Raw genomic sequence first — 14,918 nt, 5'->3', positions numbered from 1 at the left:
AAATATGTTTAAAACCTCAGGTGTTTCAGTACTGAACCTTATACATGCCTCTCTAAATTAAGTCCATCTTTGTGGCTTTAAGTGGAAACCTTTATAAGGCTAATATTTCTGCAAACCAGACATGGCAATTTACAGGAAAAACTATTCACAAGCAAGAAAGATACTTACTTGCATGCATATTTCCAAAGAGAAACTACAATTATAGCACCTAACTCTTAGATAGATTCCATATCAAAAACAAAGGGGCATTTTATAAATGTGCATATGTAAACACATATAAAAACCCAGAGACTAATATTGGGTTTCAAGGTTCAAGCTGAAGATCAGGCCATCAGCTCTTACCTCTACCTCAGACTGAAAGGGTCATCCAGCTAGCTGCATGAATCCACAGAGACAATTGGTCTCCTTGTCTGGAAACTAAATCTCCACATGAGACCCTATGTTCCTTCCTTTTATACCTCTCTCGGTATACCTTGGTATACCTCGGTATACCTTTTATACCTCTCTCAACCACTGTCTTCACCTCCCTGGTACTGGGATTAAAGGCATGTGATCTCAAGTGCTGAGATCACCTTTATGTGAGCTGTTCCTCTTTTAGACTGGATAAATTTCTTGTAGCTCAGTGTGGCCTTGAACTAAAAGAGATCCTTCTGCTTGTCTCTTGAGTCCTGAGATTAAAGGTGTGTGCCACTACAGCCTGCCTCTATGGCTACTGAGGTTAAAGGTGTGTATCACCACTGCCTGGCTCCATGACTTGCGACTAGCTTTGTATTCTGAGCTCTCAGGCAAGCTTTAATAAATCATAAATATCACCACATATTCTTATAAATATGATTGATCTATTAAAGCAGTGGACACTGAGGTATTTCAGATGACTGAAATCATTTCCATATTAAGGTACTTGGCTTGAGCCTGCAAGATGGCTCAGAGGGGAGAGGTATCTGTTAGGAATCTTGACACCTGAGCTTGAGACCAACAACCCACACATGGTGGAAAGAGGGAAATGACTCCACAAGGTGGACCTCTGACCTCCACATGCTCGCTGTGACACATGCACATCTGCACAAATGGACACAGACAGACAGACACAAACTAGAATTAAGAGGCATTTGGCTTAAAGAGCTATTTCTATGTATATTAGGTGGTATAAAAACAGAGGAATTTAGAAACTGGGTCATTTGGGCAAGAGCTTCCTAAACAAAACTGTTAGTATAAAGCACCCACAGTGGCTTGGATATGTTTCTCAGTGGAAAAACTTTTGCCCACTGTGTGTAAGATGCTGGGTTTGAGCTCCAACACTGAAGAAAATAATATGTTCCAAGTAGAAATAGAAAAGAAGCTTTTTGCAAGGGGTGTATGTGTCCAGGAATACTGTTGTCTATAATAGTGTTGCCCTTTGTGGGTATCATATAATAAATATTTTATTGCTGTAAAATAAATAATTTTGTAGGTAAACAACCATGATATGGTAACCACTAACTGAAAACAAAGCTAAAAGAAGTACACTAAACAAAATTATCTCTCAGATTTCCACTGGGAGAAAGAATTGATAATCACGATTCTAATATGGCTTTAGACTGGATATTTTTTAGGTGGCTGTTTTTTTTGGGGGGGGGGAATTTAGGCGTCGTTCTTTACAAACTACTTCCTGCTGGTAAGGGGTGCTGTCATGGGATTCTAAGAAGATGCAGAAATCCTGGCTGTAGTCTGCAAGGCTGCTTTGTCCAGCTGTTTTGAATGTAGGATCACCTGGTACTCTGTTTCAGGTGGTCTGGCTTGATCAAACCACATTAGTCTGGAAGGAATCCACAGCTTTTCATTTTCTGTGGAAACAAAAATAGAAATCCTTTTCCCCAGTAACTTGTCCTTCAACTTAAATTTTGGAGTCACAGCACTTTTTTAATTTAATTTATTATTTTACATGTCGATCCCAGTTCCCTCTCCCTCCTTTTTACCCTCTCTGCCCTCTCACATGCACCCTAACCACCCTCCCCTCCTATCCCCCCACCCCAATTCCATATGTAGGGGAATGCCATCCAGTTGGGGTCATGTAGATCTGACAGGTCATGTGAAGTATGGACTAGGGCTTCTCTCCTGTCTCTAGGTTAAGGCAGTTATCCCTCCATGGGGGATGTGTTTGCAAGGTCCTTTTGTGCACCAGGGATACATTCTGGCTCCACTGTCTGAGGTCCCTTAGACTGCTCAGTCCTTCTGGCTGAGACCCATAATCAGGGGGGCCTGAGTCAGTCCCATGCTGGCTTCCCAGCTATCGGTCTGGTGGCCCGATAGTTCCTTGTTGTTCAGGTAAACTGTCTCTATGTGTTTCTGCAGCCTGGTCTTGTCCTCTCCATCTGCTTCTGGGTTCTAGTTCGACTCAGTGTTTATGTATGGGTGTTTGCTCCTGTTTCCAATAGGCATTAGATGAAGGCTCCATGGATAAGTTAGTTGTTGATCTCACTATCCAGGAAGGGCATTTATGGTAGCCTTTCCACGGAAGCTCAAATTGTTAGTTGGTGGCAGTTTTGTAGTTCTCTAGACCTTTGTGTTCAATTTTATCTTCAAACCAATATTGGCTCCTTCTTTTAAGTGCTCTCTCTCTCTCTCTCTCTCTCTCTCTCTCTCTCTCTCTCTCGTCTTCTATTCCTAACCGGGCTCAATCTTCCTGGTCGCATGTGTTTTACTCTCCTCCCCCTCTCTTTCTCCTACTTCTCTCTCCATTCGCTGCCCCCCCCACTTCCCCTGTGCTCTGGGGGACTTGTCCCTTCCCACTTCTGTGAGGGACTTTATATGAATCTCTTACAATACACCTTGTATCCTAGTTCCTCTGGTGGTGTGAATTATAGGCTGGTGATCCTTTGATCTAGGTCTAAAATCCATATATGAGTGAGTACATACTATGTTCCTCTTTTTGTGACTGGGTTACCTCATTCAGGATGGTTTCTTCAAGTGCCATCCACTTGCCTGCAAATTTCAAGATACCATTATTTTTTTTCTGCAGAGTAGTATTCCATTGTGTAGATGTGCCACATCTTCATTATCCATTCTTCAATTGAGGGGCATCTAGGTTGCTTCCAGGTTCTTGCTATTACAAATAGTGCTGCTACAAACATAGTTGAAAGATGTCTTTGTTGCATGGATGTGAATCCTTTGGGTATATGCCTAAGAGGGGGATTGCCGGGTCCTGTGGTAAACTAATTCCCATTTTCCTGAGGAACTGCCATATTGATCTCCAAAATGGCTGTATGAGTTTGCACTCCCAACAGCAGTGGAGGAGTGTTCCCATTTCTCCACATCTCTCCAACATGAGTCATCATTGGTGTTTCTAATTTTAGCCATTCTGGCAGGAGTAAGATGGTATTTCAAAGTTATTTTGATTTGCATTTCCCTGTTAGCTAAGGATGTGGAGCACTTTCTTAAGTGTCTTTCAGCCTTTTTTATTTCCTCTATTGAGAATTCTTTCTTCAGTTCTATACTCCATTTTTAATAGGGTTATTTGGTGTTTTGTTGACTAGTTTCTTGAGTTCTTTGTATATTTTGAAGATCAAAGTGGCTGATTTTTTTTAAGTCTCATCTAACATTCTTTTCTAAGCTTATTACTGGAAATCATGTAGCCCTTCTTTCCTGTTTCTGACGTCTCTAATTTCCCCTTTAATGGCACAGTTCCTCTGTGTAAATTTCCTAACTTTGAATAGCCTAAAGGCTGAAGAAGAATTAATTATGAGCTGCATCACACATATGACATTACATACAACATTGCATAATAGAAATCCATGTGTCTAATTCATTTATTAACACTCAAATATAATCAAAATTGTCTCGTATGTAAAACTTGATTCTAGATGTTCCAGGGTATACACAAACAGGTTTTCTAACTTCCATTATAAGTTTTAAGTGAACAAATAAATATGTCCAAAGCATCTAAAACTTGACATTGAAGAACATTTTAATGCTTGGTACTAGAAAACCAGCTAACTGCATGTGGTTAGTAAAGACATGGATCTTGGAGGAGACCCTACAACCACTACTTTACTAAACCAGCATAATCCCTAACTACACTCTAAATATTATTCCTTATACTTATGGATCAGTGTAGTTCTCATCCATCAAACTTCTGAACCTCGCTAAGGGATCACTGTAGAAAAGAGGGCAGAAAGATTGTAATATCCAGGGAAACGGGGAGTTTCCTGTGCAAGAGTGTATCCTGGGAAAGCCAGGAGCTACACCCATGAATTCTCACCAGCATGCCTACTTAACATGAACTGAATGAGGATGATACAACATACGCAGTCATGTGGACAAAGGAAGGCTCACAAGGCCACAGTCCAACACAAAGAACTACAGCTGAGGAATGCTGAGAGTGGTCTTCCACTGGGAAGAGAAGACCAAATGGTTACCCAATATTGAATGGTCATCCTTGAAAACAAACACATGTAAGCAACACTATACTGACTGAGAAAACTAAGGATATATTTAGGAACACACACACGTAACAATTTTTTAAAGAGGGAACAAGGGAAGTACATGGGAGGACTTGAAGGGAGGAAGGGAAGGGAAGAAATGATGTATTTATGATCTTAGAAAATGAATTTCTTAAATATGACATTAAACTTTTGCTATGTGTTTATTAGAAGTGGATTTTGTTTGAAGCAAAATATGCCAACTTTGACTTCATAAGCAGCTTTCCCTATACTCTTAAGAAATTTAGAAAATGTTCAATATTCCCCTTTAACACAAATTTTGAGAAACACATTTTTAAATTCTATATTTTCCATTTCTAGTACTATTTCTGTTTAAATAGAGTAACAAAGATACAAATAGAGGATAGCCTCTCCTAAAAGCTTATAGGATTCCAAAATTCTAAGTATCCTTAAAAACATAACAAAAACCAAAAAGACAAGAAACATGAAAATTGTAAAACATAAGTTTAAAATGTAATGAATAAAAAGTATCCTAGAAAATAAACTGCTAGATGTTCTGTGCTGTTGAATCTAAAGGCACTATGGGAATTGACTACTATAATAACAAATTGAATCTACTAAAGATTTACTTGGGCATTATAAGTCACAGTAAGTTACACCTGTCCAAATAATTGTTGACCAAATTTCAAATATCCCCTATTATTGGAAGCCTACAGCTAATACAATTTCTCTTGAGCTCTGTATTTTCACCCCATTTCCCCACAACCTCAAAGTAGCTACTAGACCTTTTCATTGTTTACCATATTGACACTTGTTTTTGGCTACTCATAATCTTGTTTCTGCTTACTATCCATGTGCTAAAATTGCATCCAGACCACTCTAAATCTTAAGAGTAAGACAAAAGCAAACCTTGTGCAAGGAAGTTAATTCCTCACAGGAGCATCCTACCTTGGTATCAGAGTTGTAGTCATCTTCCTTCATTGCAGGCAAGGGAGGTCCAGGATCAGGACAGCTGGAAATCCTACAGAGCAAAGTATGCAATAAAGACAGGCAAGAACTATTCTGAAAAGTCTTGTACAAAGTCAGCTGCGTGCATGTGAAATAGGGCGTCTTAATTTGTGTAAATATGATGTGACTTTACTATATCAAAGCCTTCTCTTACCTTGACTTGTCCCTTCCTACTTATGAATTATCCAGTGAAGACTGACTCTATACCCCATATAAAATAGTAACAGCCCAAGAAGGTGTCTTAACCAATTGCCTTTAATGAATGTGAAACTGATAAATTAACTAATGGCTCATGTCATTTGGGCTAGAATAGCTGAAATAAACCTGATAGCATTAAATAGGAGAAAGGAGGCATCCATCATCTACTCTCCACATCTTTCCCTGGATCAAAGAACACTAAGATCAAGCTCTGTGAAAGATGGAAGGCATGGTTTCTCAGATCGCAAAACAACCACTTAAAAGAAACCATTTGTCCTCTTCAGTCAAAAATATCAAAGAGGGTCTCTTGAGACAAACTACATAAGAGTCAAACAAAAATCAAGGATGTGTGGTTAGTGAAATGTTCTTCCAAAAAAGATTAGATATTTTAAATTTTTAAATTCCAATTATTGTTGAACTGGACTTGAGTTTTGTGCAGGATGATAAATATGGGTCTATTTGCATTCTTCTACATGTAGGTATCCAGTTAGATTAGCACCATTTTTTGAAGACACTTTCTTTTTTCCACTGTTTTTTCAGCTCCTTTATCAAAACTCAGGTGTCTATATGACTGAGCATTTATGTCTGGGTCTTCTATTCCATTCACTTGTTTGTTTATCTGCCAATACCATGCAGGTATTATTATTATTATTATTATTATTATTATTATTATTATTACCATAGCTCTGTAGAACAGCTTGAAAATAGGGATGTGATACCTTGAAAAGTTCTTTTATTGCTCATGATTGTTTTAGCTATCCTTTGTTTTTCCATATGAACTTGAGGATTGTTCTTTCAAGGTCTGTAAAGAATCATGTTGGAATTGTGATGAGGACTGTGTTGAATCTGTAGATTGTTTTTGGTAGAACTACTATTTTATTACGTTGATATTACTGATCCATGAGCATGGGAAATCTTTCCATTTTCTGACATCTTCTTGGATTTCCTTCTTCAAAGACTTGAATTTTTAATCATACAATTCATTTGCTTGGTTGGTTAGAGATACCCCCAAGATACTTTCCTTTCCTCTTGCATTTTTCATGTTCACATAAATTATCAAACACTTAAAAACTCTCAAAAGTGCCCAGACACTCAAGGAGGAAAACTTCTGTAAAACTAGTCTCCCGATAGTTGCACCTGTCCTTCCAAGACTTTTAGAAATACTTCCTTCTGGTGACCACCACTTCCACCTCTGTGGAGCTCAATGCCAATCTCCAAAACGAAGATCTCCAGCACAGAAAAATCTTAAGTAAAGGTGTTTTCAAAGCATCAAGCTAAATAGAGCTTCAACTATTCACACAGCCATTTTCCTCATCCAACAAAGCCTATCCAACAAAGCCTCAGTGATTGCAGTACCAGGTGATCTGTAATCATTTTCCTACCCATCATGCAGACTGAAAGATGTCAGTTTGATCAGCAAAGCTGGAGGAAGCTCATCCACAGGGACACTTCGTTCCTCAACTTCTAGCCCCTGGTGCTTACACCTCATTTAAACTGAGGTGCTGTGCATAGCACCATACTCCTAGCTGTTATAGAGATGCTCCCCAACAGTTCAGATTATCTTAATGATTTCCAACAGAAATGTTGATGTTTTCCAGTTCCTACAATTCAAGAAACAAACAGTATCTTTATCAAGAATGTCGTGATTTCCAGTTTCAACATGCCTGCATATAAACTTTCAATATCCTGTGTCTTTAATCCCTGTCTTATTTTTATCAAATTTGTCAAAAATGCCTGTATTCCAGTCTTCTCTCTGAAACCTAAATCCAAATGACCCCAGTGTCCTTTTCTCTATATGTGTTGATTCTTGATAAACATCGTTCTTGTCCTCCGCCATCTTTATTTTATTCTTATCCTGTGCTCATGGAATTACTGGGCTCACCTCCCAATTCTTTTATTAAAATGCCCATCAATCAAACACAAGAATGACACTTGGCTTTAATATTAAGTCACATGAGTCTAAATGTCATCTGCACAATTTTTTTCCATCCAGAAAAGTCACATTAATACCTTTCGAGTTTTAATCTCTCCATCTGGATAAAATACAAGAGTATATTTTGATTAGTTCTTTGACTCCTTAAAATTCTGAAATTTCTTATGCATTTTAATTTTCTCTGCAGAAAAACAATATTTAGTTGACAGAAGCAAAAGAAGAAAAACAGAAAAGTTGGTTTACAGAGAAAAGGTTATTATCACCAAAAATAAAAGAACAAGCATAGGTAAAGTAAAACTGTCATTGGACTAGTATGTATAGAAGCTTAAAGGAGAAAAAAATGAAAAAAATCAATAAGTAGGGATATTAATTTTTCAATTATCTCCTAAAATTTATTAAATGTAATTTGTACCACATGTTCTGCATATGGATATCCTTGATTTCCACGAAAGAAAATCCTCTTCTGGCTTATTCCTGTTGTCCAAAATACATGTAAACAAGGTGGGGCAGACAACTCTTGGTACTCAAGACAGAGTACTAGCTGGCATTGTGATTATCAAAATTCTGAACAAATTGTTAGGGTATATCTGCACTTCTCAAGAAGATTCTAAAGGAGTTCATATATAAATTTGACTTTTGCTATTGATCTGAAATAGATCTTATCTAAATTTCAGAGCTACACAGGCTCTTGCCAACCTATGAGTAAGCAAGAGATTGAATGGGAGAGTCAAGCAAGATGGCTGCCTACTTAGTGAAGAATCCATTGAAGTGGTAGCATATACTTTGAAAGTCTATTGTGAGAATGCTAGTAAACAACAGTATTTTAAATATAAAGCATGGTGCCCCCCAGAGTAGGATGCTGAACATCTGTCTATTTCAATACTTAGGTAACATACAGATTTTATCAACATGTACAACTTACCCAACCAATGAGTCATTTCCAGAATCCATTTGTTCTTCTAAAGAAAAATAAAAATGCATTTTAAAAGATGAAAGAGAAGTATCAAATATTAAAAATCTATGACTCAGAAGCTTTGCTAGAAGACATACACTTGGAAACACATCATGGGACTCTTCTACAGTAGATATGAATTATACTGCTGATGGAGCAGTCAATGCATTATGACCTTTCTGTTGTTTGTGTTTATGGGTCACAAGGAGGGAGAAAAAATATGTACAAAATTTATGAAAAGTACAATGTTGTGTACAATGGCCATAATCCCAGTGAAGTACTATGAAACTAACTTTAAAATGTTGTTGTCATATTATAAACTGGTAGTGTCAAGCAAGCTGCCTGATACACCTAGGCTAATAGGAAGATTAATAAGGGGATATAGACTATGGCCATAATGTCATGTCATCTAATAAGAGAATGTGTTTATTTCTTAGAATAGAATAGAGATTTTCCAAGTAATCCAAGTTGAATTTTTCAGTTTAGGATTAATATGCTATGACACTGACACTTATCTATGGACACTGCACCCTACAGGGGAAGGGTTCAAAACACCAAAGCAGACCAGGTACAAGAGCCCCAGCAAAGACTTTCCACATGCCAGTGAAGATGCAAGAGTCACCTGTGTGCTGCTTGTTCAAGCCAACCCTTTTGTTTTCACTTTCTTTTTTATTTATTCTGTGTCTTCCACATCATACATCTCCATCCCATTTGCATGTGTGGCCATGCCATGTTTTCACAGACATAAAAATATACTGTTTTCTTTTAAAGAAATATATAAATACAGTGTCTGAGGGACTCTGAAGCAAGAGCAACCTAAGAGACATCAAATTCCTCCTCTGTGGCCACATTCCTGGCAGGCAATGGATCAGGAAGTAAGGGCAGCCCCGGATCCTTCACCTGGAGGTGGAGGCTGAGAACCACTACTGACTGAGCATGCCCTTCACGACAGCAGAGCAGAGGTACAGAACACTTTTGAGTGGCTTTTGAGACCATCAAGGCAGCAACCACTTCCAACTTCCCCAAGCAAGGACATATCAAAATCATGAAGAAATGGTCCTAAACCAGAAGCCATCGCCTTTACATTTATGAATTCCAGACTGCTCCATCCTTACCTAGCCCTGGAGCTGAATATTTATGTCACAGTGTGACTTCTTCGACAAGAATCTTATTCAAACAAACATGACTAATAAACATATATATTTTTTACATAAAAATTCTTTGCCATCATAACTTCTGATGATGAAAAAAAAAGCTAGAGGTAAATCTAATTATATAGCGCTTACCTAAAATGCAGGAAGTCTTGGGTTCAATTCCTAGTTCCACAAAAACAAAGACATTGATTACTTTTGTTTTCTCTCTCCTCTCTCTGTCTGTCTGTCTGTCTCTTTCTGCCCCTCTGTCTATCGCCTTTCTGTCTCTGTCTCTCTCTCGTGAAATACACATATTATTGGAGCTGGGGCTTGTCTGTGTACATATGTGCACATGCAAATGGACTCCAGAGGTCAATATTAAGGGTCTTCCTCAATGACTCGTCATGTGATTTTTTTTTTGAGACAAGGTCACACTTCTGATTGTAAGTTTCATGTAATTAATATCTGTGATCATTCTGATCTGTATACTGATCTGTATAATATTCAGAAAGAACATAAGTAAATATAAATACAATTTTCCACTCTTTTTAAATGAAAACTTTCTTAGTTCAACATTTTCGTGTATGGTAGAACTACAAAGAGCATTATAAGTCTTACCTGGTTCACTATCATTTTTGTTATTATGTATGTTTTCTTCAAAATCCAGAAGCATCTGTCTACTGTCATTTGAAAAAATAAGTACAATTATTATTTTAAGACTTATTTAAAAACATTTTTAGCATACTTAATTCTTAAGAATACTCCAGAGGTCAGAGGTGCAGCTCCATTGGCAGAGTTTTTGTCTAGCATGGGTCCTATCTCTAGCATCTGGTTAGAACCAGACGTAGTGGCACACACCTGTAATCACAGCATTTGGGAGGTACAGGCAGAAAGATCAAGAGGTTCAAAGTCATCCTCAGACACATAGCAAACTCAAGTCCACAAGAGGCACATAAGACCCAGTGTCTAAACAGAGACTATCACTGAAAACAGTAGAGGCACTATGAGAAGATTTTACTCCATATTTGAAACTTACGGGCTCTAAATCTTGTAATTAAGCCTATAAGGAAAGAAGAAAATTTTGTAGTGGTGTCTTGCCTGTGAACCTGTAATGGTGAGCACAACCCTTTGGGTGTGACTTCAGGCAGACGGAAGCAGAAAGAGGGAAGCGTAAGGTGTGGGTATAAAGATTTCACTAGACCCAAAATAAATGATAAATGGATGCTTATTGGTGATCACTTACATAGATAATATTAAAGAACTACAGGAGCACTTCTCTGCCCTTCCTATCTGATTGGCTGACCCAAGAAAAAGGACTGTAACTTTCAGTTCTGAGTGTATATTATCATAAAAACTTTGAAGTCTGGCTCTTGCTCATCATAGTGGTTAATATCACTTGCTATGGAATTTCAGGGCTTGTTTTACAGTGACAGAACCAACAGAAATAAAGACTGATAGGCTACCCTCTTCCTTCTTGTCCATCTGTCTTTTCTAAGAGAATTGGTTTCCTTGGATGTAAGAATCTCTTCAGGTACTGGAAAGCCAAGGAGGAGGGTACAGAAGACAGCTCTCACAGGAAAGTAACATGATTGTTTACTAAAGTGGGCCTTTCAAGATTCAAGCAGCTACTTTAAAAGATCAAAAATAGAATTGATACTTTTTGTATCTCATTAGTAGGGGTTATATTTGGGGATAGCATGGAAAATGCTGAGATCCCTGAGATTAAAGATCTTAGCTGGAAATGAGAGAAAACTTGCCTAGCACATGGGAGGCTATGGGTCCAATGCTCAGCATTTACCAAAAGGAGTCCTGAGCTTAAGTGTTCCATTCCCAATGCTGTTCCTATTTTGCTTGATTTCTGACTGGCTGGGTAGACTAAGTCACCAACATTCTAAAACTACCCACACCAACATTCTAAAACTACACAGTGCAGTGACCCCTCAAGTGGACAATGCAACAGTTGTATCTGTGTTTTAACATCAGTATAACTTTAATTAACATGTTAATAGAAATACTTACAAAGTACAGTGGCCTTCAATAGCATACCGTAATGCCGTCCATCCAAAGACATCCTTGTAGAAGAAGTCAATGCCTTTCTGAAGGAGTAATGTAGCCATATCTTTTGATCCACATCGTATAGCATATATCAAGGTGTTTCTAAAATAGCAGAAAGATTGATTCACTGTTATAAAATGAATGAAATTAGTTAAATCTACATAGATGTGTCTTACCAACTTAGTATCTCACCTGTCTGTGTAGAATGAACCATTTTCTAACAGACATAGCATCATGGACCCCTAATTGTTCCTCTTTGTGAGGCTATCCCCCCAGGATAAAGAAGGAAATAGCTTTTCCCACTTATCTACTTTGGGGTAGAATTCCTTTAGCTATGCTGAAGTTTCACCTCTGAAAAAGTTAAGGAAGAGTTCACATTTCCCTAGCCTAATGTAATATATCACAGTTCTTAATAAGCTGAAGATGAAGTAATTCAATGTTATGTGCATGATTTGAATGGTGGTAATACAAAAAATAATAATAATAAAATTCATAGTTCTTTTAGTTACTGATGTTGATGACTATGTAACTGTACTAAACTAAGGGCTATGTAAATAATCCTATAACTCCTTATTAAAGATGTTATCATCTGTTTCACACCAGGGGGTATATGTGGGTGTGAGCATCATTCTGAAGATGACATACCTAGCAACTGGGAAAACTGAAAATTTAATCCAGTCTTAAATGTACCTAAAACCTCCTCTTTTAACATTCATTTATGATTTATCTTCATTAAATTTTATTCAATTATTGCTTTTATCTCCCTTCCAATGCCAAGTAAATATAAATAGGTTAAAATAAATCAGGGATGGTAAGGAGGAAAAATTAACATTTAATCATAACAATTAATATTAACTTAAGGGTAGCCTGACATCAATATTCTACAAAGAAATGCAATTTAAAGAGTGATTCCTCATACCATAATTTTCAGCTCCTATTTGGCTGAATATATTATCTTAACGTATACAAGAAGGAAATGTGAAAATACTATAAGATCTCTGAGACCTCAATAGAGAAGTTTTCTTGTGTGGTAAATGATGGTTGTAGCATGTGTTCTAATAGGTCTTAATAATAAAAACCCAGAGTGAGATATAGGGATTAATGCTGAAAGATCAGAGAAGCAGAGCAGCCAGTCACTAGAGAGACCCTTTACCTCTACCAAACACTCAGACTAAATGGTGATCCTGTCTCTAGGAATCCTCAGACTAAATGCATGAACTCTGTCTCCTCCTGCCTTATATTCCTCTCTCTGCCCAACAATATCCCTTCCTGTCTCTGCCTCCCAATTACTGGGATTAAAGGTGTGAGCCACCACTACCTGGTCTCCAAGGTTAACTAGTGTGGCCAGCTCCTCACTCTGATTTTCAGGCAAGTTTTATTTGTTAAAGCACAAACAAAATAATCACCACAGATGGTTAATGCAAAAACTCACAGCTGGTCAAAGGGCAGAAAATAAGTAACTGAGGAGGCCTCAGCCACAAATGGGACATCTACATCATACCCCTTCCTCAAGGCTCAGGGACCACGGGAAAGAGGATATAGGGAGTCATAGGTTGGGAAGGAGTGGAGCAAAACCATGTCTTCTGTACAAGGCAGGACTGATGTGCTCATGAATTCACAGCAGCTGTGGTTGCCTATACAAGATCAAGCCAATCAAAGTCATCCCTTTGTATGCACTGGGGAGGGGCTCCTAGCAAAGGAACTATTGACTGTTGGTGGCTTCTAGGGAAGGGAGAATCAGATAGCTTTAAGGGTGTGGCTCCTGAATGACGCTCCAGTGGATGGCACCACATTCATAAGTATATGGACAGCACAAACTGGAGTGGATATGTCATTGATTATTTTCTAAACAAGAGGATACAAAGTTGAGGTAGGATGATGAGTGAATGATCAAAATACATCACATTAAATTCTCAAAAAGTTACTAAAATATTTTAAATAAAATAAATAAGTAAAAAGTAAATCTAAAAATAAAAACAGAAATACCATTGGATAATTAACAATCATATCATGAATCAAAATAATCATCCTAAAAGTTCATAAGTTTTAAAAACAAATGAAACTCATTTAGCTCATAAATTCCTAAAACCAAAGGGCCAACAAAGTCATATTATAAATAACAATATTCATTCAGTACAGTAAGGTAATGTGACATACATATTTATATAGAAAGAGGTTATATATATATATATATATAGAGAGAGAGAGAGAGAGAGAGAGAGAAATTATTTGCACTGCTCACTTCAAACAAATACTTTTCATCTCTAACAGACTAAACTGAGGCCTATATCTATGTTTTCATTGTATCCTTGGTAAATTAGTCCTCTTCCTCCAACCAACTATGTTTCTGAGTTGCATGGTTGCTAGCAGTTCAGACTACCACTAATGTTCAACTTCCTTTTATTTCAAATGACTTTACCTTTGCATGTCATCTACAACATGTACATCTGCTCCTTTTTTCACTAAAAATTCTGCCACCTCTACTCTCCTCTCTCTGAGTGCCAGCAAAAGTGGTGTGAAGCCATCCTGCAAAACAATAAAACCAATTTGTAATTTAAAAGTTACATGTCTCAACTTACCTAAAAATCTTATAAAGGACAGTACAAATACAAATGCATGATAAAAGCATAAAGTCACGGTGGGTAAATGATCCTACCTTCTAACAATGCTCCCTTTCACTTGCCCTGTTTCCTGTCTTTGAAATGCTCCTCTCCTGCCCTAGAATAGTCACATGAACCTAAGCTTCTTCAGAGCCTGCAAGAGTCCCCATCAGATGCAGTCCCAGTGTGAACTCATTCTATTCCCATCCACCTCAGCATTCCTGAGCCCCTGGTGATCAAGCTGGAGTGGAGACTCTGCGGGGTGCATCTGCCTGCTTCTCCTCCTGCAGAGGAACCTAATTTCCAGATGCACCACATTTCCCTCTGCTCCTTTTCTTCTTCAGCCTCAGGTCACTTGGCAATAACTTGCCATCAGCATCACGATTTCCATTTTACGTGAGCGATTTGGTTGTCCCTGAGTTTTGAGAGGAAGCCATTTCCAAACTTTACAAAAGTCAAGGGAGATGATTAGGAAAAGACAAAAATGAGGAAGTTGAACCTCTAAGAGATTCAGTGGTTTCTCAAATATTTCACATTAAATGTGTAAAAATAGCTGTGCATCAAATGTTTCTAAATTTGGGTGTTGGACTCACAGATTCTACAGTTGAGTCCTTTTCCAAC

At 37.8% G+C, this 14,918-nt stretch overlaps 1 protein-coding gene across 1 annotated transcript in view; it reads right to left on the bottom strand.

Moving 5' to 3' along the window:
• Potea (POTE ankyrin domain family member A) overlaps positions 1-14,918 on the bottom strand; it is a 143,923-nt gene that overhangs the window by 126,581 nt on the left and 2,424 nt on the right. Inside the window, exons 4-8 of the mRNA XM_051182086.1 lie at positions 14,117-14,223; positions 11,662-11,799; positions 10,261-10,322; positions 8,480-8,516; positions 5,367-5,439 (exon numbers count right to left, since the gene is read on the bottom strand). Of these exons, the coding sequence (XP_051038043.1) occupies positions 5,367-5,439; positions 8,480-8,516; positions 10,261-10,322; positions 11,662-11,799; positions 14,117-14,223 (417 nt within the window). The remainder of the gene's footprint in view (positions 1-5,366; positions 5,440-8,479; positions 8,517-10,260; positions 10,323-11,661; positions 11,800-14,116; positions 14,224-14,918) is intronic.

The sequence above is a fragment of the Phodopus roborovskii genome, unplaced genomic scaffold (genome assembly GCF_943737965.1).
Source record: "Phodopus roborovskii unplaced genomic scaffold, PHOROB, whole genome shotgun sequence".
NCBI classification, from domain to species: Eukaryota; Metazoa; Chordata; class Mammalia; order Rodentia; family Cricetidae; genus Phodopus; species Phodopus roborovskii.
The sequence above is the reverse complement of the archived record's forward strand: the minus strand, read 5'-3'. Positions and strand labels throughout refer to the sequence as shown.